The sequence below is a fragment of the Ictalurus punctatus genome, chromosome 24 (assembly GCF_001660625.3).
Source record: "Ictalurus punctatus breed USDA103 chromosome 24, Coco_2.0, whole genome shotgun sequence".
Taxonomy (NCBI): Eukaryota; Metazoa; Chordata; class Actinopteri; order Siluriformes; family Ictaluridae; genus Ictalurus; species Ictalurus punctatus.
The window spans coordinates 22,020,211-22,046,339 of NC_030439.2; the positions used below are offsets into that span (position 1 = coordinate 22,020,211).

The following is a 26,129-nucleotide window of genomic DNA, read 5'->3' on the forward strand; positions in this document are numbered from 1 at the left end:
ATATACATGACGACATACAGTGTGGAAGTTCAGCAGTAGTTGACCAGACCAATCTACTCAAGGACTCTGGGTAGTAGGAGGGGCACCCAAATGTCGTGGGGTTGGGCTGACCTGTTGTAGCCTCATTGTTGCTCCACCTGTGCCTCCTCCAAATGCTGCTTTATTATTGGGACCACTTGTTTGATTCGCTCCTGCATGTCCTGGATATATTCCCAGTTCCTTCCCTCCTCATCTACCACCTGTTGCAGCATGAGGACACAATGAGGTCCATGCCTGTCCTCTCAAAGGGCACACTGATGCTGGAGAGTGGATGAACGTGGCGGGCACAGTCTTATGGGAGGTACACTGGCACTGGGGACACCATTGACAGATGTTCCACACCTCTGCTTCCATGCCTGGCCAATGGAAGCAGTTCTTCAATGTTTTCAGAGTTTTGCAGGTCCCCAGATGGTCGCCTAGCCGGTTTGAGTGAGCCAGGTGCATTAACAGGTTGACTTTGGAATGCGGGACCACTAGGAGGTTGCATACTTGACCCCAATATTTAGTGTGGTAGTGTCAGAGCCTTCCTCATATCAGGAAGTATGAGGTGGGTAACACCAGTTCAGCCCACTGATTTCCCCTAGTATGCATTTCGGGCACGGTTCTGCTGTTCTCGTCTTCAGCATCTCCTGGTCCCAGTGGCTTTTGTGGGTGGATCTGTGGGGAACCCTGGACAGTCTCTTGAAGTAGAGGCATAGGTAGCTCAGGTACCACCCTAATTAGCAGTGGCCACACATCTGTGTGGTTCCTGACCTTGGACCTTGGTGGCAGGGACCTCCCAGATATCCCCATGTACAGATGCTCCCACCTGCCTTAGTGGACCAGGGTAGGACCACTGGCCGTGCTTTCCGAGTCCAACAGGGTGAAATGGATGCTTAACATAGTTAGGAGTGGGTGTGGAGGGCGCAGTCAGCTAGCCAGGGTTTGCTGGCATGGTTGCTGTTGAACTCACTGGTGGGGGATAGTCCCCAGCACGCTAGGACTTCTTTGAGTGTATCATAGGCAGCTGCCTCCCCAAGCGGGAGGGTGTAGTAGGCCAACTGGGACTCCCCCGCGAGGAAGGGCATGATGGTGTTGGTCCAGTCTCCCTTAGAACATTCCTCATGGGTGGAGAGTCACTCAACGGTGTGGAGGAATGCTTCGGCATCCACATTTATCTTGGCGAAGAAGCACTGGGCATCTTGGCAGGGAAAGGAGTGTCACAGGTTCCTGGGTGCCAGGGAATGAGACCATATTTTCCAGACACACTGAAACCTTTTGTATTATAGCAAACATGAATAATTGACCAATTATTCACATTAAAACTTGTTATGTAATGCATACAGACATTGGGTGTGTTTAAGGTGATCTTGACACAGAGAGAGAAGGGTGTGAGGAGAGAGGAGGAAGGAAACAATGTAGTGAGGACTGCACCACTCAGCTGCACAACTCCTCAATCAGGACTGAATCTTTATTTATTAGCACTAACATGAAACCACATCTAATCTTTTTACCCCAAAATAGACCACTACGACTACTGTTAATATAGTAATAATAATAATAATAGTAATAATAATAATAATAATAATGTATTTTGTTTTCTAATATTAATATTATGAAATTAATCTTAAGTCTATTAAGTCTATTTCACTATGACTAAGAGCTAACAGTAACTCACTGCATGGTACAGTAGCATTGTGTGTGTGTGTGTGTGTGTGTGTGTGTGTGTGTGTGTGTGTGTGTGTGTGTGTGTGCGTGAATGGGTGAATGAGAACCAGTGTAAAGCGCTTTGTAGAACCACTAAGGTTAAAAAAGTGCAATATAAGTGCAGACCATTTACCATTTACAGTAGGACAGGAGCTTATTAAAATATTCTTATTTTTTCTAAATTGTGGTAATCCATCCATCCATCCATCCATCCATCCATCTTCAACCGCTTACTCCTTTTCAGGGTCGTGGGGGAACCTGGAGCCTATCCCAGGGAGCATCGGGCACAAGGCGGGGTACACCCTAGACAGGGTAATTGTGGTAATATTTAAACATATTTATTTAAAGTAGCACTGAACATGAATCCAAATCTGAATGGCCCACTATCATCATGTGACATTAAACTCATATATGATCATGTCTGCAGAGTTCAGAGGGTTTTATCTGGACAGAGAGAGAGAGAGAGAGAGAGAGAGAGAGAGAGAAAGAGAGAGAGAGAGAGAGAGAGAGAGAGAGAGAGAGAGAGAGAGAGAGAGAGAGAGAGAGAGAATTGAATTTCAAAGGCCTTTTATTTACAAGATTTTAAAAGCTACATCGACCTATTTTGGTCCCTCAGAGTCATTGCAAATGACCCTAAAAGAAAAAAAGTAAAATAAATCTATATATCTATATCTATATCTATCTATCTATCTATCTATCTATCCATCATATATATATATATATATATATATAATTAAAATAATTCTCCTTCCAGTTGCCTTTAAAACCCCTAAAGGATTGAAGAATATAAAAAAGCAAACAATATGTTTGTTTACAGTATGTTTACAGTCTTTTAAAAGTTGATGAAATCTCACTTTTTCTTCTGCAACCACACATAATGCCCTTTCCAGACACCATATATTTTCAAATGACACAAGGTCTTTCATCTCTTGGTAAAACTTAAAATCGATTAATATCCTAGATTTTAACAGAATCACAAAAAACACTAAAACGCTGTCCACTGAATTTGAATCAATTCTGTTTCTCCTGCTGACATATATGGCCATCTTTGTCTGCCCTATGATAAAATTTATCAACTGACACTTAAACCTTTTTTTTTTTTTTTTTTAGAGTATTTAAAACCAAAAATAAAAGTTTTGATTGTAAAACTCTCATTAAAATGGCCAAGTTGTCTCTGTAAAACAGTAAAAAGAGGCTTTAATCATACACAGTGCATAAACATGTGAAAAACAGATTCTCTCACGGCACAGAAAGGACATTCATAACTCACATCAGGGTTTAAAACACAGATAAAAGAATTAACAGCCACTGCACTGTGTAAAATCCTCCACTGTAAATCCCCACACTTTTTTGTTAATGGTGACTTGTACAAGGCTCTCCATTGTGGCTTTACATGTTCCTTTATTTGTAGAACAGAACGCCAAGGTGTGTCGAATCTTTTGTCTAGAAACTTTTTATTCAGAGATAGTACACACATTTTGTACACATTAGATAGTACATATTAGTTCTTTCCCAGATGGTAAGTTGGGACCCACAAAACTTAGTTTTTCTGATTTAAAAAACACACCTGAGCACCCACGTACATTCACCGAGACACTAAAATCCGGTAAAGAATCTTGGTCATTGGGACTAATTAGCCCTCCGGAATATTCCTCCAGCATTTTCAAGACCTCTTCAGTCAACAGGGACCTCCAATCCACAAGGAACTGCGTGACTACACGGACTGACCTCATCTTTATGTGTCCAGCAACTGCCTCCGCGTTCCCAAACTCCGGTCCTGCTAAGGTCAGTAGGTCACCCAGAGTGTTGACTGCAGCCCTGCGGAACCCCTCCGTAAGCGCAGGAAACGGCCTCATTTGAGATACATCTAAAATGGAACCATTTTTGATTGGCTCCTGCAGAAGCCAGTAGAGAGAACTTGAGCATTGTACTCTCTGCACTGTTAAAAGTCCCCACACTTTAAAAACATTACGGTGTCCTGATGTCCATCTTTTTCGGGTCCATCCAGAAAAGAGGTTTATGTAAATCCAGCCCTTCAAGTGTCTGTAAGATGGCACATGCTACAGCCTTCCAGTTTGCATTTACAGGTCCATGTAGCAGCCTTTGCACAAACTGTAACCGAAAGGCTGCAGTCCTACTCTGCAGGTGTACCAGTCCATGTCCCCCTTCATCCTTGGGGAGAAACAGAACACTCTGTGGAACCCAGTGTAAATTGTCCCAAAAAAAATTAACCAAAATTGACTGGATTTTAGATAAAATATGTATTGGGGGATCGATGCACGCAAGCCTATGCCAGAGGGATGATATGCTACCAGGTTCTTAATTATAAGCACACGCCCCCTGAAGGACACTTTTTTAACTAAAAATTCCACTTCTCCAACCGACCCTTTACCTTCTCGACAGTCCCTTCAAAGTTTTTCCCCATAACCTCTTTGTCTCCTAAAAACACCCGCAAATACTTAAAACTATCTCTACACCATAATAAGCAGTCTGGGAGGTTTGGGACGCCGCCTAACCATCTTCCGATTAAAAATGCCATGCTTTTCTCCCAGTTTACCTTGGCGGAAGAAACAATTCTAAAATAGTCAGTGATCTTCAACATCGTATCAACATCCCTCTGGCTGCCAACAAGTATCGCCACATCATCAGCATATGCGGATAGTTTAAAAACACCATCACACTTTGGAAGCGTTATACCTTGCAGTTCTGTTCTCAGTTTTGCTAAAAGAGGTTCAATCGCAAGGGAATACAACATGCCTGATAGCGGGCATCCCTGTCTTATTCCCCTATGAACTTTGAAAGGAGCACACAAGTCACAATTCATTTTCAGTATGCTTTCACTGTCACGGTACAGAACTCTTATTTTATCGATAAAATCCGAATTAAAACCAAAAGCAGTCAAAACGTTCAATAAATAGGTATGTTCAACCCTGAAGAAAGCCTTTTCCTGGTCAATTAAAACCAAACCACATTCCAAATTAAAAATACTTCCGACCTCTACAACATCTCTAATGAACAAAATGTTATCATGAATAAATCTACCTGGCACACAGTAGGTCTGGTCCGGATGGACCACCTCTTCCATGACTATACTAAGTCTGTTTGCCAATACCTTGGAGAGCAGTCGGTATTCTACACAGAGAACTGAAACAGGTCTCCATGATTTTATGTCGTGTAGATCTCCCTTTTTGGGCAACACCGTCAATACTGCTCTGTGACAACTGAGTAGCAGCCACCCCGTGACTAAACTGTCACCCAGTACCTCCTGTAGGTCAACACCCATTTCAGGCCAAAAAGACTTATAAAAGTCAGCCGGTAGACCATCGATCCCTGGTGCCTTGCCACTCTCCATACCCTGGAGGGCTCGTAGCAGTTCCTCTAGGGTCAATGCCCCTCCGAGGATTGCATGCGTTTCCTTTGACACCCGAGGGAGATCCTTCAAGAAGACGTTATCATGGGCCTGCTCATCTGAGATTTCACACTTGTACAGTTCCTTGTAGAAACCGACTGTTCTCTTTCGAATTTCTTTATTGTCCACTAAAAGTGTCCCATCATCAGACAACAGGCCATGTATCATCTTATTCTGACCATTCTTTTTTTCCAAATTAAAAAAGAATTTTGACGGTGCATCCATACACTCTACAGTCTGAAATCGTGACCTGACCAGAGCTCCTTGTGTGGTAACGTCTAGCAATTTGGTCAATAAATTCTTTTTTGTTCTTAAATTTTCTATGCATACCTGCTGTCCTGTGTTTTTCATTAACTCTTGAAGCACCATTATTTCATCCTCCAAGGATTTCATGCGTAGAGTTGTTTCTCTGGTGACACTGGAGGTATACTGTTGACACAGCTGTTTAATTTGCGTTTTGGGAAAGTCCCACCACTGCTACACTGATTTAAAAGAAAGCTTTGTGGTTTTAAAATGACTCCAAAAATATTTAAACACATCCCTAAAATGACAGTCTTGCAATAAACTGGTGTTAAAATGCCAATACGCACTCCTATGTTTGAGTTTACTTAAATACACAGTGGAGAGTACCATACAATGGTCTGTAAATCCTACTGGTATAATTACACAACTTCTAAAAGCACTTAACTGGTGTTTAAAACCATAAAATTTATCCAATATGGCCATAGAGAGCATATTATTGTAGGAGTGCACCCAGGTGTATTGTTTCTGCATGTGATGAAAATTTCAGCAGAGCACCGCTGCTTCGCTTAAATTTTGCTCTCTCTGTACACTACACGTGACGTCAGCAACATTTGCATGAGTTACTATTTTCTTCCCAAATAATTTCCACAGATGCGCAGCACAATTGTGGAATAGTCCACTGTAATAGGTACTGGAGGGGATCGCTCAGTTTGGCCGGGCGGCCAGCTCTAGGAAGAGTCTTGGTGGTTCCAAACTTCTTCCATTTACGGATGATGGAGGCCACTGTGCTCATTAGGACCTTCAATGCTGCAGAAATGTTTCTGTACCCTTCCCCACATTTGTGCATTGATATAATCCTGTCTCAGAGGTCTACAGACAGTTCCTTGGACTTCATGGCTGGGTTTGTGCTCTGACATGCATTGTTAACTGTAGGACCTTATATAGACAGGTGTGTGTCTTTCCAAATCATGTCCAATCAATTGAATTTACCACAGATGGACTCCAATCAAGTTGTAGAAACATCTCAAGGATGATCAGTGGAAACAGGATGCACCTGAGCTCAATTTTTAGTGTCATGGCAAAGGCTGTGAATACTTATGTGCATGTGCTTTTTTTGTTTTATATTTTTAAATAAATTTGCAACGATTTCAAACAAACTTCTTCCACATTGACATTATGGGGTATTGTTTGTAGAATTTTGAGGAAAATAATGAATTTAATCCATTTTGGAATAAGGCTGTAACATAACAAAATGTGGAAAAAGTGAAGCGCTGTGAATACTTTCCGGATGCACTGTAGCTTACAGCAAGTTTGGTCGCTGAGTGTCTGGGTGTTTTGTGGGCTTTATTGACAATTGAGGGCAAGGTTGGACTTTTAGGGTGGAACAGTATCCATCACACTCAGGGATGTGCTGCTCTCATTTCTTGTAGCATAGCTCATAGACTTAGAACAGGCCTAGTTAATCGGTAGCAATCATGAGCAAGGCCAGGAAGCAGACAAACTAAACCTACCATATGATAGCTACATTTAGCCATCACTCAGGGTACACCATACTGATCAGTTTTAATGTACTTCGTTTAAAAGAAACATGGATTAGACCTAATGAATATGAAGCATTAAGTAGAAAGTATGCTTCACTTTTTAGACGTACGCTAGGAACAGCATACAGTATGCGTGACGCAAATTTCATCATCAGCTGAGTAGGTGTGTACTGTACGCGTGCCACACGATTTTTCTAACAGTGTGTGCTTTGTACGTGCAGGTTGCACATGCGCATTTAATTCTTTTGCACAATTTAGTTGTTCCACATGGTGGCAACAGTGACCCAGGGCTGTTGATTCTCAAGGTAGTCGAAGAAAAAAATAAACGAAAGAGACGGAAACGTGTCCACAGGCTTGGGGTGCAGATGGTGGCTGTAGCAGAGTTCCTCTCTTGTCAAGATGGAGCTGGTAGCAGGCCAAGTAGCTCCCTAATGTTTTAAAGCTAAAACGCTAGTGCACTAGTGCAAGCTAGGTCCTCTGTAGTGCAATGTATAAGATCATATAAAAAGTCTTGTGGACTTTTGTCAGCTGGAGAGCGCGTGCACCTGCTCGAAGTGCGCATGAAGGATAAGACTTTGTTTACAATGGACATGTGCACTTGTTTTGGTTCCTGTTCTGTCCCTGCCCTGTTCACTTATTGGTGGAGGTGCAAGGGGGTGTTGTGAAGTGTTACCAGCTGTCAGCAATTAAGTTAATTGTGACTGGTTATTTAAACCCCCTTGCTGTGCACGCGCGCGGTATTACAGTAGAGACTAAAAGGTGCAATGGTGCCCTGTGGTAAAGTTCCCATGTCTTGTCTAGTTTCTTGTTCCTAATTTCATGCCACAGTTAAATGAGAGTTTCATGTCATAGTTGAACGCGAGTTACATGTCATTGTAAAACGAGAGTTTCATGACTTAGTTAAACATGAGTGTCATGTCATTGTTAAACGATAATTTCGTGTCATAGTCTCGTTCTAAGTTTTGTGTTTCCTGCCTCATTTCTTGGTAATTGATAGATGTTTAAGTTAGTTAAATGTGATAGTGATTCCACGCCCTGTTTAAGTTCATGTTTCTTGTTTCGGCTCGTTTTATGTTTAGACCTTGTTTCCCGCCTCCACGTACATTGAATTAAGTTGTAAATAAAGACTTCACTCCTGCGCTTACTTCCTGTCCCAGTCGTGTTTCGTAACACATTGAAATAATCTCATGTTAGTCTATTGTAGCATATTGTACACTGGACTCCTTCAAACTGCATCATCCTACTTACAGCTGTTTCATGTAGCAGCTAGGCTTTTAACAAGGTCAAGAAAGAAGGAACACATTACCCCTGTATTAGCATCTCTAAGCATATTGTCTTCTTGGGAAATTGAGGATAAAATTCTGCTTTATGTCTACAAGGCACTTGCTGGTCTCATACCCATATATATTAGTGATCATCTTCATCCTTACTCCTCCACAAGAGTGCTCAGGTCTTCCGATCAACTTCTTTTGTTGTCGCCATAAAACCAAAGGTGATTGTGCCTTTTCTGTGGTAGGTCCTAAATCTGGAACAGTCTCCGTTTTCATGTGAGGTTAGCTTCTTCAATAACCACTTTTAAATCTTTGTTGAAAACATATTTTGGTGTTCCAGTAGGTCTGTTAATAGGTTGAAATGGGTAAATAGTATTATCTATTTATTAATCATTATTATTATTGTTACTATATATTCAAACATAACTCTCATCACTTATTTGTTTGATTTGTACAGCACTTTGGGTCAACTTCTGTTGTTTTAAATGTGCTCTATAAATAAAGGTTGACGACTTGACAATAGAAAAGCGTTTGCCCTGTCATCTGGAGATTGCAAGCTTGAATTCTGATGATGCCACAGTCATCTGAGACCATGAGTAAAAGAGAGAAAAATTGTCTGTGCTCTCCCCGTGGAAAGAATTCAGATGTTATTGTAACTTTAGGTTCCTTGCAACATCTGTACCCCTGAAGGGAAATATATTTTTTTTTCGATCTACTTTGGACAGGGGATTTGAAATTACAAACCTTGGCATTAAAACTGTACAATATTTATATATGGTATTTTTAGTATCGAGTAGAAAATCTAGTCTTTTTTCTTTTTAATATTTACAAGTATGGAGCCCATTCCCTAACCAATTCGCGATGGCATAGAGATATCCTCCAGTATGCTGGCTTTGAAAACATGCAATGTATTCTAAGAGGCACCATTTCAAACTTTGACAAAATTTGGTAAATAATGGAGAGTATGGTATAATAAGTAGTAGACCATACCAGTAGTTGTATGCTATTTTCTGTATTCATGTTCCTGGATTATTTAGCTTAATATTGCTAGAGTGTATCTTATAGGATTTTACATTGCTATTATAGTGTGTTTTTTAGTGCTACCTTTTTAAACCTGATTTTGTGATGGAATTACAGTGAAAATTAAAAGTTGATTGCACAAATAAGGTTATACTTATACAAATGTAATTAATTTATTTAATTAATTAAATACATTTCAATACAATCACATAGAGTTAATCAGTCTGTTGAAAGAGCCATCCATCCATTCATTTTCTGTACTACTTATCCTTACTGGAACACATGGAACCTAGAGCCTATCCCAGGGAGCATAGGGCACAAGGTGGGGGACACCCTGGATGGGGTGCCAATCCATCGCAGAGCAGAATCACACACATTCACACACTATGGACACTTTAATACATGCCGTCCATTGAGAGAGTTAAAATATTACTTTTTTCAACTCAAATAAGAGTATAGGTAGAATATAGGTCTAAAAAGAAACTCGAGCCCTCTTTTTACAGGAAATTAGTCTCCTGATACTATTGAAAATCTCCTGCAGTTTTAATCCATATATTATGGGATTGAATAGAGGGGGAACAAGTAAATATTCAACTGACAGGATCATGGTAATAATGTGGGGAATTTGATTAGAGTCTGTTCTAGAATTTATAATTTCAAAACAAGTGTTGACAGAAAAAATTATGAAAATGAGAAGATGTGGTAAACAGGTCTGTAGAGCTTTTCTTCTGAAATGTTTAGAATTCTTTAAACAAACAGAGAGTATCCTAAAATACGAGTAGATTATGAAGAACACTGGAGGAAATACAGTAATGCTGAAAATAAAAAGTCCATATATGTTATTAAGAGATGTTTCTTTACAGCTTAATTTCACAATTGAATAATTATCACAGTATATTCTGTTTAATTTAAATTTACACAGCTGAAGTCTGGATGTTAGTAGAACTGTTATACCAATTGTACAACAAGGCAAAAACCATGACAAAAATATTAGCTTTCTAACAATGTTCATTTTTACAAGAGTTGCATAATGTAATGGTTTACAGATGGACACATATCTGTCATAGGCCATAGCTGATAACAGAACAAACTCTGATGAAGCATATGTGTACACACAAAATGCCTGAAATATACAAGCTTCATAAGAAGTGATTTGTTTTTCAGACAGTAAATCAGTGAGCAGTTTAGGATACAGAGCAGCTGTTCCAAAGAGAGCATTACAAAGCAAAGCAGCAATGAAAATGTACATGGGCTCATGTAAGTGTTTGTTTTTGTATATGACAGAAATTATAACAGAATTAAAGCAAATTATCATTATATAGACAGAGAGAGTAAATATAAAATAAAAGTATCTATAATGCTCTAAACTCACATGTCCCTCCAGTGTGAAATATGTAACACTGGTAAAATTATCCATTAATTTCTGACAATAAATCCAAGTGATATTATGGCAGTCATTAATAATGTAGATACTGGAGGTATGGTGAGGACATCATCACATTTATAGTCTCTCAGTGACTCATATTCCTATGTGACAGTAACTAGCTGAAAAGTCTCACCCCTCCTTCCTGACCAATGCTGTAAAACATGCACCAGAAAAATGTCTGTGATTTATTATCAAATAAGGCAGGTTGGAGGTGAGTGCAAACAGATGCAAATGCAGTCATTATTGAGAGACAAGCAGGCAAAAGCAGAATCCAAAAACAGGTGTGGGTCAGATGATGTACAAAGGATATAAACTAGACTAAACATGGTTCTCAAAATACAAGGACAAAACAGAATTAAAAATTGGGAAACATGAACTAAAAACAGAGGCTCAGTACGATGCTGGTGGAAAAAAACAGAAACAAAATTGGGGGGGTTGATGTTATTCAGGATGCGGCTTACCAATTCCTCTTCGGTGATATCTGCCCTCCATTTTGAGCGGAGAGTGCGATAATCATAGGCGAAATCTCGTGACTTCTGCCTGGCTGCTGTACCTTTGCCCTGAGCTTGCCCTTAGTCTCTGCCAGGTAGTCTTCCAGAAGGAAAGCTGTCATGAAGGCATCCTTGAACATCCTCCAATCATGGACTTTGGCTCTCTCTGCCTTCTACCAGCTCAGCGCAGGTACTCTCAACACTGTGCTCATGGTTCCCATGAGCTTGATATTTGGTAAGGGCTGAATGTTGAATTTCTCACACTGTTCTATGAAGCTGAGGACATCAGCTGTCTCTGCATAGTCACCAAACGAAGGGAAGTCCAGATGTATAGAAGGTCTCGCACAAAATAAGGAAGCACCCAACAAGACATGAGAAGGTACTGTTGTGTGTGTGTGTGTATGTACGAGTTGGCTTACTGGGTATGTGTTGCTCATGATTGTGGAAGGTGGAACACAGGGTGGGGAGTTATCATGTTGGGAGCGGAGACGGTGTATAGAGGGAATATGTGGGGTAGCCAGGGTAAAAGTATGCAGTATAGCAAGGATAGGTGTGCTAATTGGCTCTTTATTTGACTTTCCCATTTAGCATCCCTTCGAATTTTCTCCAACGACTGCTGGAAGGAATCCTGCAATGTCTCCAAAGTAGCCTCAACTGCATCCCTTAATGCAACTTCTCTGTTTAATGTGCTGCTAATTGCCTGTCTATGATCCGCATCTAGAGTTTCAACTTGTGTTTTTAGGGCCAATACATCACTTTCATATGTTCAAACTGTCTGCATTGATTGCATATTACACACATCTGTAAAAGTTACATCAGCATAAACATCATCATTATCATCATCCAAGCTGTACAAAGAATCAAGCATGGATGTAATTTCAGCCGCTGGCTTGCACCTATTCAAAACATGCTCTATGGTGTTAGCCTCAGAAGTACAATCCCCAGTGTTAATAACAACATTAGAGCATTTAATTTCTCTCTCTCTCTCTCTCTTTTTGCTATAATACATGCTGAAAGAGCCCCTGTATGTGCCACCAATATGAAACTACTCAACTCCGAGAGGCACTGATTACAACTAAGTTCCGGGCTCTAACAGTCAGTATGTTTACATGGACGACAATAATCCGATATTAACCCGATTAAGATGATACTCTGATTAAGAAACTACCATGTAGACAGGGATTATTGATGACCTTAATCCGACTCGAAGTAAACACAAATCAAATTAAGACGTGTGGAGTATTCCTGTTTTAGTTGCATTATCGACGTGTGTTACAGACATGTACACACCTTAATCACGCTGTTAGAGTTGTGTGGGAGTTTTCACCGCATTTTGCAACAGAACACGTACACACATGGCAGGGCTCAACCGTTTGACGGCAAACAAGAGAGCACGGCTGCATCCGAAACCACGTACTTACCTACTACAGTATATATTAGGAGAAATACATGTACAGTATCTCACAAAAGTGAGTACACCGCTCACATTTTTGTAAATATTTGATTATATCTTTTAATGTGACAACACTGAAGAAATGACACTTTGCTACAATGTAAAGTTGTGAGTGTACAGCTTGTGTAACAGTGCAAATTTGCTGTCCCCTCAAAATAACTCAACACACAGCCATTACTGTCTAAACCGCTGGCAACAAAAGTGAGTACACCCCTAAGTGAAAATGTCCAAATTGGGCCCAATTAGCCATTTTCCCTCCCCCAAGTGTCATGTGACTTGGTAATGTTACAATGTCTCAGGTGTGAATGGGGAGCAGGTGTGTTAAATTTGGTGTCATAGCTCTCACGCTCCCTCATACTGGTCACTGGAAGTTCAATATGCCAACTCATGGCAAAGAACTCTCTGAGGATCTGAAAAAAAGAATTGTTGCTCTACATAAAGATGGCCTAGGCTATAAGAAGATTGCCAAGACCCTGACTATGAGCTGCAGCATGGTGGCCAAGACCATACAGTGGTTTAACAGGACAGGTTCCACTCAGAACAGACCTCGCCATGGTCATCCAAAGAAGTTGAGTGCACATGCTCAGCGTTGTATCCAGAGGTTGTCTTTGGGAAATAGACGTATGAGTGCTGCCAGCATTGCTGCAGAATTTGAAAGGGTGAGGGGTCAGCCTGTCAGTGCTCAGACCATACGCCGCACACTGCATCAAACTGCAAAATCATCAAAATGCATGGCTGTCATCCCAGAAGGAAGCCTCTTCTAAAGATGATGCACAAGAAAGCCCACAAACAGTTTGCTGAAGACAAGCAGACTAAAGACATGGACTACCGGAACCATGTCCTGTGGTCTGATGAGACCAAGATAAACTTATTTGGTTCAGATGGTGTCAAGCATGTGTGGGGCAACCAGGTGAGGAGTACAAAGACAAGTGTCTGTTGCCTACAGTCAAGCATGGCTGTGGGAGTGTCATGGACTGGGGCTGCATGAGTGCTGCTGGCACTGGGGAGCTACAGTTCATTGAGGGAACCATGAATGCCAACATGTACTGTGACATACTGAAGCAGAGCATGATCCCCTCCCTTCGGAGACTGGGCCGCAGGGCAGTATTCCAGCATGATAAAGACCCCAAACACACCTCCAAGACAACCACTGCCTTGCTAAAAAAGCTGAGGGTGAAGGTGATGGACTGGCATGTCTCCAGATCTAAACCCTATTGAGCATCTGTGGGGCATCCTCAAATGGAAGGTGGAGTCGACATCCATGATGTCGTCATGGAGGAGTAGAGGAAGACTCCAGTGGTAACCTGTGAAGCTCTGGTGAACTCCATGCCCAAGAGGGTTAAGGCAATGCAGGAAAATAATGGTGGCCACACAAAATATTGACACTTTGGGCCCAATTTGGACAGTTTCACAGGGAGACTCAGGGGACAGCAAATTTACACTGTTATACAAGCTGTACACTCATTACTTTACATTGTAGCAAAGTGTCATTTCTTCAGTGTTGTCACATTAAAAGATATAATCAAATATTTACAAAAATGTGAGGGGTGTACTCACTTTTGTGAGATACTGTATCTCAGCTACTAATAACAATATTGTCTTATTCAGAATAAGGTCACTAATTAGAATACTGCTGTCCATGTAAACCTAGTCAGTATATAAAGAAAAGCACACCAAAAACCACCAATACCTTTCACCAAGTTTGTTTTGTATTATACAAAAAAAGCCAGCCACCAAATATACATAATAAGCCCACCCTCAAAGTCTCTTGTAATGAAAAAAGAAAATATATACAACTGATTAAAGTCTTTTCGGATCGTACTCACCCGTTTCTCAGTCCATAGGTGAGCGAATCCTATGTTCTGCCAGATCAGTGTATCTCACTGAACTTATGAATTGGCCTTCTTGAGCCATAAACTAGAGAAAAACACTGTATTCCTTCAGCAGTGATGTCCTTGAAGACCGTGACAATAATACACTGCGTTAGGGAATCCCTGAGATGAGCGTGCTCCAGGTTCTATTTATCTCCCAGTTAATATTCACTTCTGGAAACTATGTACGCCATTACGTGATGACATCACTGGCGCAGAGTTTGGAATACAGAATACAGAAATGGCAACAACTAATAACAAACAAGCACTATTAATATCTTAATTAATTAGGATAATTACACTTACTGGTAATAAAAACAGAGACAATATGTGGCTGTGCTACAAACTGGACTTACTCAGACTACAGCTAACTACCCAGTGTGAAGTATCACGCTTCTGGGGAAACCATACTCCAGCCATGTTTATAACCCTGTGACACCGGTCATCATGGGAGATAAACAGTATTTTGCTATACTTCTCTCCATTGATGGCAGCAAAATTATGGGGCCCAGCTTTGTCATCCAAGTTGTGTAAGACCAACTCAGTTTTTTTTTGCAAAGCCTATGCAGCAGCGGGTTTCGCTTGTGGGTCTCTGCATAAAATAGCAGTATTGCAGGCCTACCAGGCAATTAGCTGAATAAGCTTGACAGTGGGGAAGGAATTGGACCCGAGGCGGTAGCGAAACGTCTCTGAGTCACGGATTTGTGTGACCAAGCATAAGGCTCGGTTTATCAGCTGTTCAATGGGAAGCTTGGTTGTGGTGGAGAGGCATCTGTGGCTCAACCTCTCGAGCATGGGGGATAAAGATAAAGTGTCCCTTCTGGTCACCCCTGTTACACCTTCTGCCCTGTTACCCCCTGGAAAGCCAGGGGGACCGGGCATTGACAATTGCAGCCTGCTAGTAGGCCTTATTTAAGAATGATAATCAGTGCCAAAAAGGCAATGGGCCACGGAGGCAGGTATCAGCGGCGGAGAGGTTGTTAGGGCAGTCAACCCCCAGTAATACTGTAGGGACCTTCTAGTCGTTGTGTGAGCTTCACACTGTGGAAACAAGTATACCCACTCTGTCATACTGAGGGTATGGCATGTTACAGAGGCTCCATCAATAGGGGTGTGACTGGCGGAAATGGTGGCCATGTAGAGCCTAATTGTAGAAGGAGCCAGCCTTACTGAGAAACATTCCTGTAAGAACTCTAGGACTGTAGCCAATGCTAGGGCTATGACGGTGGCCATGACAACAACACAACAAGGCTGTTTTTATTTAATTTCACTTCCTCCACCCACCGGAATCTCCCTGGGGGTGCCGTCCAGCAGAGATATATCTCCGAGAACCATATATGAGCTGGCCCATAAGGCCAAACTGTAATACCAAATGACTGTGTGGTGTAGACCACCCTGCCACAGCACACACAGTGGAATGAGCCCTGAGGCGTATTGAGAGGCGTATTGAGACCACGAGCCTCATAAGCAATAGAGATTGCTTCCACTGTCAAAATAGAACCAGCAACTGCTCCGTGGTCTGACACCATGCATACATCTTGAAGTTAGAGGATGTTGCCCCACAGAGGCTCCAGTAATAGGGGTGTGGCTGGCCGAAATAATGGCCACATAAATCTTAATTGTAGAAGGAACAGACCCTGCTGGGAAATCTTCCTGTAAGAACTCCAGGTCTGTAGCTATTGCACAGTTACTGGGTCTCCCTGGTGTTCCTCACACCATGAGAAAAAAGTTGCCATACAATTTTCTCATGGATGGTGCTCTAGCATTTAATATGGTCTCTACAACCTCGGTTGAGAGACCAGAATCTATGAGCGGGTGCCCCTCAGGGACCAGACTCACGGTTTCCATAGTTCTGGCAAAGGGTGATGAATCAACCCTCTGGCTTGAGACTGGGAATCTCCCAGGGAGTGCTGTTCAGCAGAGATACTATCGCCGATAACCAAATTTGAGCTGGCCAATCCAGGTACTACTACTAGCAATGGTTTGCAGTTATATATCACTTTTATCCAAAGTGCTTTATACACTGTGTCTCATTCACCCATTCACACACACACACAACAATGGTAGCAGAGCTGCCATGCAAGGTGCATCGGGAGCAACTTGGGGTTCAGTGTCTTGCCAAAGGACAATTCGGTATGTGGAATCATGTGGACCGGGAATCGAACCACAAACCCTATGATTAGTGGACAACCCACTCTACCACCTGAGCTACAGGTGATAGAGTACAGCAGGAAATGTAGTGTGATCTTGGCCAGAATGTACATTGTACTCACTGACAAAACTTATCTTCGGCCAGAGAAGAATTAGTTAAGCCTGCCTGAACAGGGGGCACAAACATAATCCTCCATGGTGGTTGATATATGAGACCACCGCTGTATTGTCTGACACATGGTGACCTTTCAACTGAGAAGAAGGAATTTAGTGCTAGGAGTATGGCCCACACTTCTATGTGATTTATATTCCACACTAGATGAGGGTCACTCTAGAGGCTGTGAGGGAGGCACCTGACATTACAATCTTGTGATAAGAGCCACCCCTAGAGTGTGAACCAAGGCTATAAACCGGGGACACCTCCAAGTTCTCAGACCATGTAGGCATCACCACGTGCATGTAGGCATCTCCACATCACATGGATTACATTGATTACTGATGACTTTTTCATCCAAGGATGAAACCTCTGACTATCAGCCCCTACTAATCAGTCTCATGTGCAATGGGCTCAATGGTATAATGTTTGCTGCTGCTGCCATAAGCCCCAACAGTCTCAAGTAGAGACTGAAGGGGATGCCCAGACCTAACTTTATCATGCTCACTGTTGATAAGATTGCATGTTGGGGATAGGCATGCGCTCATTGTATTCAAATTCCATATAACCCCTGCAAAAAAGTTGTCCTCTGCCCTGGAGAAAGCATACTTTTCTTAAGGATCAACCTGAGCCCCAACTCAACTCTGAACTGAGCTCTGAACTGGACCCAGTAACCCTTTTCTATGGTAGACAGAACCCATGGACACATTTGGCAGTAGTTTACATGCTTCCAGATGGGCTTTTAGTGATGTTAACTTTTCCACACTCTATTGGATGGAAAGCATCAGATTTTCATTGCCCTGTGACAGCTCACTGACCAAAGAACACTGAAAACTTGGGACAACCTTGGCTAGGGGAGGCCCTACAGTAGCACCGAGGGCTAACTGCCCTAGCAACCTCATGTCCCCTGATATGTCCCTCTGCGGCCCCTCAGGACTACTCCTTCTTTGTCTGCTTGGCCTGTACGATCATTCTCAGTTCAGGCCTATTAGCAGGCTGTGACTGTGGCCAGCATGTGCCCCTGGCTCTCCACAGGGGGGGCGGCAGGCCACCACACTTGCCTTCTGTGCCTCGCTTGCACTAGCGCTGTTGTGACACAATGGGGAAGGAACTGGCTGAATGCCGTCGTATGTCGAACTCACTCAGCAGGTCTGCTTAGTAGGCCTACAACACTGCCATTGTATGCATTTACCCACAGGCAAGACCCACTAACGCATAGGCCTTGCCCACCAACACCAAGGTGGTCTTACAAGGCTTGGATGGCCAAGCCAGCTCCCATAAATTATCTGCCATGGAGGGAGAGAGGTAGCCCGCAAGCGCCTCCTCCACCATTGGCATAACTATAAATAGCCATGCTGCTCATTTCCCATGATGGCCAAATAATCTCGCAGGGTTATAAATATGGCTTACTCATCTGTACATACATTGAGTCCATATTCTACATATTACTGTTATTATTATTTTTTTACTACTCTAATTCTTATATTTCTATTCCTATTATATATATATATATATATATATATATATATATATATATATATATATATATATATATATATATATATATATATATATATATATATATATATATTTAGATACTTCATTTCAATTCTATTCCTATTAAATGTGTATTCTTTCCTATCTGTTTTTTGTGTAACTGAGCTGCTGTAATGAGGGAATTTCCCAAGTGTGGGATCAGTAAATGTTATGTTATCTTATCTTATCTCTTATCTTATGTATGGATTTCCCCAGAATTTTGATATTTTGTCATGCACATCTGGGGAAAAAAGGGGGGAATTTTCTGCAGTGTGAGGGTGATTAATTTTTTTACTGGTGAAAAAAAAGCTTATCCAGCCTTAGTAATCACTTCAAGCAACTCTTAATATGCTTGTGAGCTGCTCTCAGTTTTTGGCACACCTTTCTGGCTCCTCAGACTCAGAGAGGAATTTTTTGGGGAATTTTTTTACGCTTTCCATATCGAAGGAGGAGTCGCGACACAAGCTCCAAAATCAGGCGGAGAGCCGGACTCAGAAAACAGAGCAAGAGATAGAGCAGCACTCCTCTTCCAGATCCCTACGAGATCCCCGGAACCTGAACCAGCTAGCTGCCTTGGCAGCAGCTGGCCCAGCTTCGCGAGGCTCTGTATCCCAACTCCTGTCATCCGAGAAGAGGGGGTTAGGAGTTATAGTCAGGAGTGGAGCTGCCTAATTGTAAGACGTTCACAATGTGCACAGTCAGACCTCTCGAGGGCTGCCCTGGCGTGCTCCAGCCCTAGACACTTCACACAGAAAATGTGTCCGTCCTCCCCTGTAATGAAATGGGAGCAAGGCGTAACACGCTTCCTGAATTCTCTCTCACTCATAATTTTCTCTCTTTATTCATAATTTTTTTAAGGGACAGAAAAGTAAAGAGATTTTTTTTGTTTTGAAAAGATAGAGATTAAATGAAAAGTCTTTTTGCAAGTGTTACACAAACGACTGACATGCCGTTTTTATATAACACAATGCACTTAATTGCCACATCACTTGATCAGGGCAGGCCTATAAATAGGCACGATGTTACACAAGTATTAGATGCTGGTCACATGCGAGGGTGCTTCCGACAGCGTGGAGCTCACGCAACATTGAGTTCCCTTTGAAAGGGAACAGAAGCAAGTGCTTGATGCTTAGAAAAACTTACCAGACAATTTCCTTATAAAACTGCACAAAAGTGTATTTGAGACTACTGATCCATTTTTAAGGGTTAAGGGTTGCTACATCAAATATCAAATTTGTTTAGTTTATTAGTGTTTACTGCACCCTATAGTAGATTTTATTTTTTTTACACACTCCTGTTTTTTTTGCAAAGTCCATGTGTGGAAAACTTTATGTATGTAAACTAGGGATGCACCGAATGTTTGGCAACCGAAATTATTTGGCTGAGAATATAAAAATAAAGCACTCCGGTGTTCGGCCGAATAAGTGAAAATGCCGAATAAATTTTATCAAACAATGACGTGTTTGATGACGCGGCCAAATAGCCTAGCAACCAGAGTGAGACACGCAACGACCTACGTGCTCTTGATGTTTACTGTGCGTTTGTTTTACAGGGATGTGAGCGGTATATAACCGATAAAACCATTTTTTGCACTCTTATCACTTCTACACTTTTCACTTTTTAATGCACATTTTGGTTGTAGAATGTTCCATTCTAAGCAGTCAGTTATTTGCTAACATAGGCAATTCAGGGGCAGGGGCTCAAAGATGACCACATCAAAATATTTTTATTTTACTAATTTATTTATTTAAAGTTATATTGTGCCCTGTTGGCAGCCTATGCCTGCTGGAATGAAAAAAAAATGTTCAGTGTTAAATAAATATTTTGAAATTGTAGTTTTTGTAATTGATTTTTTTCTTTGAAAAGCAAGACAAAATAGTAAAAAGGACATTTTGACAATTTAATTTATGCAGTGGTGAAAAAAATGGCAAAATTAATGGAAAAAACACGAAAAAATGTGTTCGGTATTTGGCCTTCGGCTTTCGGCCAAGTTTTTCATTATATTCGATTTTGGTGTCGGCCAAGAATTTTCATTTCGGTGCATCCCTAATGTAAACTGAACAATGGAATGCACATTGATATTTAAATAAAATAAAATACACTTTAAAAAAGAAAATGCCCCACTTTTATTTCTCCCTACAATAGACAATATTTTACGACAATAACAAATAAAATGTATTTTGACAAAGTCTTCGGTTTTAACATTTAATGCCCATTAACTAATGTCATTTTTTTTAATTAAAATGCTGTTATCAGATTCTATGTAATTTCCTTAGTGTGACATAAAAATAGCTTTTAATTGTATTAGTAATGTCAACACACAATCTGTCCATGAACTAAAATGGCAAGTGTGAAATCTGTTCTCATTATAGAAACTTTACAAAATCACAAAAGTTTATTATTATAAAATCACTGCTATTTCAGTCAATTAAAATCACAGTGTATTTTATACCATCTGACTTTGTTATATGCAATCCCGATGAGGTTCACATTAAGAATAGAATTTTACATACAAAATAACATTCTGGTCTTTTTTATTAATTTATTTTTAATTTCAGCAGTACAGTACAAATGAGGATGATTTTACTTTTTCTGGCCTTTGTGTTTGGTAAGCCTTATTGGTAATAAATGTAATATTATTGCAAACATGTAATACAGAAATTTTGCTTCATTAAATTCTGTAAACTGCCACTAATAATAATAATAATAATAATAATAATAATAATAATAATAATAATAGTATAGTATTTCAAAGCAAAACAATCTACACCTAAAAATAAACCTCAGCCCTCTTCTTCCATGAAATCAATCTCTTGATGCTTTTCAAAATCTCCTGCAGTTTTAATCCATATATTATGGGATTGAATAAAGGAGGAATGAGTAAATATTCAACTGACAGGATTATGGTAATAATGTGGGGAATTTGATTTGATTCTAGTCTGTTATTTATAATTTCAAAACAAATGTTGACAGAAAAATTTATGAAAATGAGCAGATGTGGTAAACAGGTCTGTAGAGCTTTTCTTCTGAAATCTTTCGAATTCTTTAAACACACAGCGAGTATCCTCATGTACGAGTAGATTATGAAGATCACTGGAGGAAATACAGCAATGCTGAAAATAGCAAGTCCTAAAAGGTTATTAATAGAAGTTACTGTACAACTTAATTTGACAATTGAGTAACCATCACAGTATATTCTATTCATTTTAAATTTACACAGTGGAAGCTGGGATAGTAGAAGGTCTGCCATACCAATTGCACAACAAGGTAAAAACCATGAAAAACATATGAGCTTTCTGACAGTGGGCATCGTTACAATATTTGAATAATGTAAAGGTTTACAGATAGACACATAACGGTCATAGGCCATAGCTGATAGCAGCATGAATTCTGATGCAGCATATGTATAAACACAAAAAGCCTGAAATAAACAGCCGTGGTAAGAACTGACTTGTTTTTCAGAAAGTAAATCAGTGAGCAGTTTAGGATAAAGAGCAGTCGCTCCAAAGAGAGCATTACAAAGCAAAGCAGCAATGAAAATGTACATGGGCTCATGGAGATGTTTGTTCATGAATATGACAAAAATTACAACAGTATTAAATACAATGATTGATATGTACACTGTGAGAGTAATTAAGAAATAAAAATATCTGTAAGTCTGTAAATCCACATGTCCATTAAGTGTTAAATGTGTAACATTAGTAAAATCCATCAATTACAAACAAAATCCATCATAGTTTAGATGAAGAAATTTTACAACTGTGGTGAGAAAACGTTCAGTACATATTTATACTATCTCGTCTGGCCACATATTCCTTAGTGACTTTCTGCCAGTAACTTGCATAAAAGTCCCACCCTCTTTCCTGACTACTACTTGTACTACTACTATTAATAATAATAATAATAATAATAATAATAACAACAACTATATCTATAAGGAGCAATACCAGGGTCAAGCCAATAATCGGCACCATGAGCAGTAAAAGAAGCTTTGTAACATGTTTTTGGTTAGAGTCCAATGAACAGTGTATGAGGAGTTAGAAAAAGTATTCAATTCAATTCAATTTTATTTGTATAGCACTTTTTACAATAGACATTGTCTCAAAGCAGACATCCATCCAGAGGCAGAAAGGATCTGGATCTCTAGTATCTCCATAAATTCGTGTGGGGCTCAGCGAAAGGAGAGAGGGAGAAAAAAGATCATTATGACTGCGAAGTAGTAGAACAGAATCTAGTCAGGGTAGGCTTGAGTAAACAAATACGTTTTAAGCCTAGACTTAAACACTGAGACTGTGTCTGAGTCCCGAACACTAATAGGAAGACTGTTCCATAACTGTGGGGCTCTATAAGAGAAAGCTCTTCCCCCTGCTGTAGCCTTCACTATTCGAGGTACCGTCAAATAGCCTGCATCTTTTGATCTAAGTAGGCATGGCGGATCATATAAAACCAAAAGGTTGCTTAGATATTGTGGCGCGAGACCATTTAGTGCTTTATAGGTTAATAAAAGTATTTTATAGTTAATGGGAGATTTTACTGGGAGCCAATGCAGTATTGATAATATCGGTGTCATATGGTCATATCTTCTGGTTCTAGTTAGGACTCTAGCAGCTGCATTCTGGACTAACTGGAGCTTATTTATATTCCTACTGGAACATCCAGACAGTAAGGCATTACAGTAATCTAATCTAGAGGTGACGAATGCATGAACTAGTATTTCCGCATCATGTAGTGACAATATGTTTCTTATTTTAGAAATATTTCTGAGATGAAAGAAAGCTATCCTAGTAATATTATCTACATGAGCATCAAATGATAGGCTGGAGTCTATAATCACTCCAATGTCTTTAACTGCTGTACATGATGAAACAGAAAGACCATCCAGAGTAACCATGTGATCAGAAAGATTACTTCTAGCTACACGTGGGCCTAATAAAAGTATTTCTGTTTTATCAGAATTAAGTAGAAGGAAGTTAATTAACATCCAATGTCTAATGTCCTTTACACAATCTTCAACTTTACTAAGCTTCTGTCTGTCCTCTGGCTTCGCTGAAACATACAACTGTGTATCATCAGCATAACAGTGGAAGCTAATTCCATGTTTACGAATAATTTGGCCTAGGGGTAGCATATATAAAGTAGAGAGCAGTGGGCCTAAAACAGAACCCTGTGGAACTCCAAAAGTAACCTCAGTACGCATGGAGAAATCACCATTTACATCTACGAACTGATAACGATCAGTCAGATAAGACCTGAGCCAGGAGAGGACTATTCCCTTAATACCAACAACATTTTCTAAGTAGAATAGTGTGATCTATAGTATCAAAAGCTGCACTAAGGTTGAGTAACACAAGCAGCGAGACACAACCCTGATCGTAAATCAGTAGAAGGTCATTTACTACTTTAACTAACGCTGTCTCTGTGCTATGATGAGGTCTAAATCCTGACTGATACATTTCATGAATGTTGTTCCTATCTAAGTACGAGCATAAATGCTTTGCTACAACCTTTTCTAAAATCTTAGAGATGAAGGGGAGATTTGATATTGGTCTATAGCTGGACAATTAAGACGGGTCAAGATCAGGTTTTTTAATCAAGGGTTTAATAACTGCTAATTTAAGTGATTTAGGTACACAGCCAGTGCTTAGGGAAGAATTGATTATATTTAGAAGTGGTTCAATTACTCCTGGACAAATCTGTTTAAAGAAACATGTAGGTATGGGATCTAGTATGCAAGTTGATGAATTGGCTGAAGAGATTAATGTGGCTAGTTCGGTCTCTCTAAGCGGAGCAAAACACTAAAAACATTGATCTGATATTGCTACATTGTCATGTAATGGATTTGTTACAGTACTGTCCGGTTTAAATTTAATGGCCTGTATTTCACGTCTAATATTTTCAACCTTATCAATGAAAAATTTCATGAAATCTTCACTGCTATGTAATGATTGAGTGTTTCTCTCTGTAGTGGTTTTATTCCTAGTTAATTCTGCTACTGTATTGAAAAGGAATCTAGAATTGTTTTTGTTGTCTCCTATTAAGGTGGAGAAATAGATTTTTCTAGCATCACCAAGAGATTTCCTATATTTCAGTAGGCTCTTCTTCCATGCTGTTTGAAATATCACCAGTTTGGTTTGATGTCATTTACGTTCTAACTGTCGAGTTGTCTGTTTTAAGGTTCGCGTTTGATCGTTATACCAGGGTGCTAATTTTTTTTCTCTAATTATTTTCCTTTTGAGTGGAGCCACTCTATCTAGCGTGTAGCGAAGTGTTGACTCCAAGCTTTCAGTCGCCTGATCGAGTTCTATGTGATCTGACGGTGATCCAAACCTAATTGATGTTTCTGCGAGGTTATTTATGAAGCTCAGTGCAGTAGCTGATGTGTAGGTACGTTTTACGTGGTAGCGAGACGAGGTGGAAATATTATGATCAATACGTATTATGAACGAGATAAGTCTGAGACAACTTCAGACTGCGGAAAAATGATATTTTCTATACTTAGTCCGTATGTTAGTATGAGTTCAAGAGTGTGACCACCATTATGAGTAGGTCCGATTACGTTCTGATTAATCCCTACTGAATCTAATATGGACACAACTGCTAATCTTAGAGGGTCTTCCAGGTTATCAAAATGAATATTTAAGTCTCCGACGATTAATGCTTTATCTACAGACACAACCAGGTTTGAGACAAAGTCTGCAAATTCACTAAGAAATTCAGTATATGGCCCTGGGGGTCTGTAAATAATAATTAGAGGAATTGACTTATTTTTTGTGGCTACATAACTTATACTGGTATAAAGAATTTCAAAAGAATTAAATTGATGATTAGGTTTTTGTGTGACGACTAGATTTTTACTATGGATGAGTCCAACACCTCCTCCTCTACCAGTTGAACGAGGCTGATATACATAACTGTATCCAGGAGGACTGGCTTCATTTAATGCTATGTACTCGTTTGGTTTAATCCAAGTTTCTGTTAAACACATTAAATTACATTCCTGATCAGTAATGATGTCGTTAACAATAAGAGCCTTAGACGCAAGAGATCTAATGTTTAATAGTCCTAGCCTCAGATCAAAAGTGCTGGCTGTGCATTCAATATGATTTAATTTTATGTTAATTAGGTTACGAAGATAGACTTTCCGTGATTGTCTATATATTTGTATAGCTCAGGGAACGTTGCCGGATTTTTCATTGAACATTGATTATACTGAATGTTGTTATTATTGGAAGATATACTTATGGTAGGCAGTCACTTGGAGTGTAGCGCCTTGGAAATGTTGTCTGAAAGCAGTTCCGCTCCAAGGCTGTTGGGGTGCAGGCCATCAGGACGAAACAACCTAGGACGCTCCCAGAACAGATTCCAGTTATTGACAAACACCAGATTCTGCTCATTACACCAAGAGACTAACCAATCATTTAATGCTAGAAGTCTACTGAACTTTTCTGCTCCACGTCTGTATGTGGGAAGAGGTCCAGAGACGATGATCTTCGCGGTGGGTGATCTGCCTCGTACCGTCTCGATCAGGCTGGAGAAGTCCCTCTTCAGAACCTCCGTTTGCCGCAGCCTGGTGTCGTTCGTTCCCGCGTGCAGCACAACCGCTCCAATGCGCTCGTCCTTCTTCAGGATCCCGGATACCTGCACAGCGACATCAAGGACACAAGCACCAGAAAAACAGTGTGTGCGCACCTTACGTTTAGATGAGGCTACACGGACATTCCGCACAATGGAGTCCCCGACGTTCACAGTGTTGGGTCGGGTCTGGTCTGGCAGAGAGGGGCGAAGCGGTTCCTGGTTGGAATCTCGAACACCAGAGGTGGAGAGGGTCCAGTCCGCGC

At 40.4% G+C, this 26,129-nt stretch overlaps 1 protein-coding gene across 1 annotated transcript; it reads right to left on the reverse strand.

Moving 5' to 3' along the window:
* Window positions 1-21,019: 21,019 nt before the first annotated feature.
* Window positions 21,020-22,003, reverse strand: LOC108256868 (olfactory receptor 52B2-like). Its single transcript, XM_053675217.1, has 2 exons — window positions 21,577-22,003; window positions 21,020-21,384 (listed from the first exon to the last, which is right to left on the reverse strand). The coding sequence occupies exons 1-2, from the start codon at window positions 22,001-22,003 to the stop codon at window positions 21,062-21,064; spliced, it is 750 nt and encodes a 249-aa protein (XP_053531192.1). The 3' UTR covers window positions 21,020-21,061.
* Between the last annotated feature and the right edge of the window lie 4,126 nt (window positions 22,004-26,129).

What these genes read in the sequence shown, in the direction of transcription:
- LOC108256868 (XM_053675217.1), bottom strand. Translation starts at nt 22,003, where the DNA reads ATGGATTTTACTAATGTTACACATTTAACACTTAATGGACATGTGGAT. An exon ending in CACTGTCAGAAAGCTCATAT is followed by an intron (nt 21,385 to 21,576) that starts GTTTTTCATGGT and finishes TATTTCCTCCAG; the next exon opens with TGATCTTCATAATCTACTCG.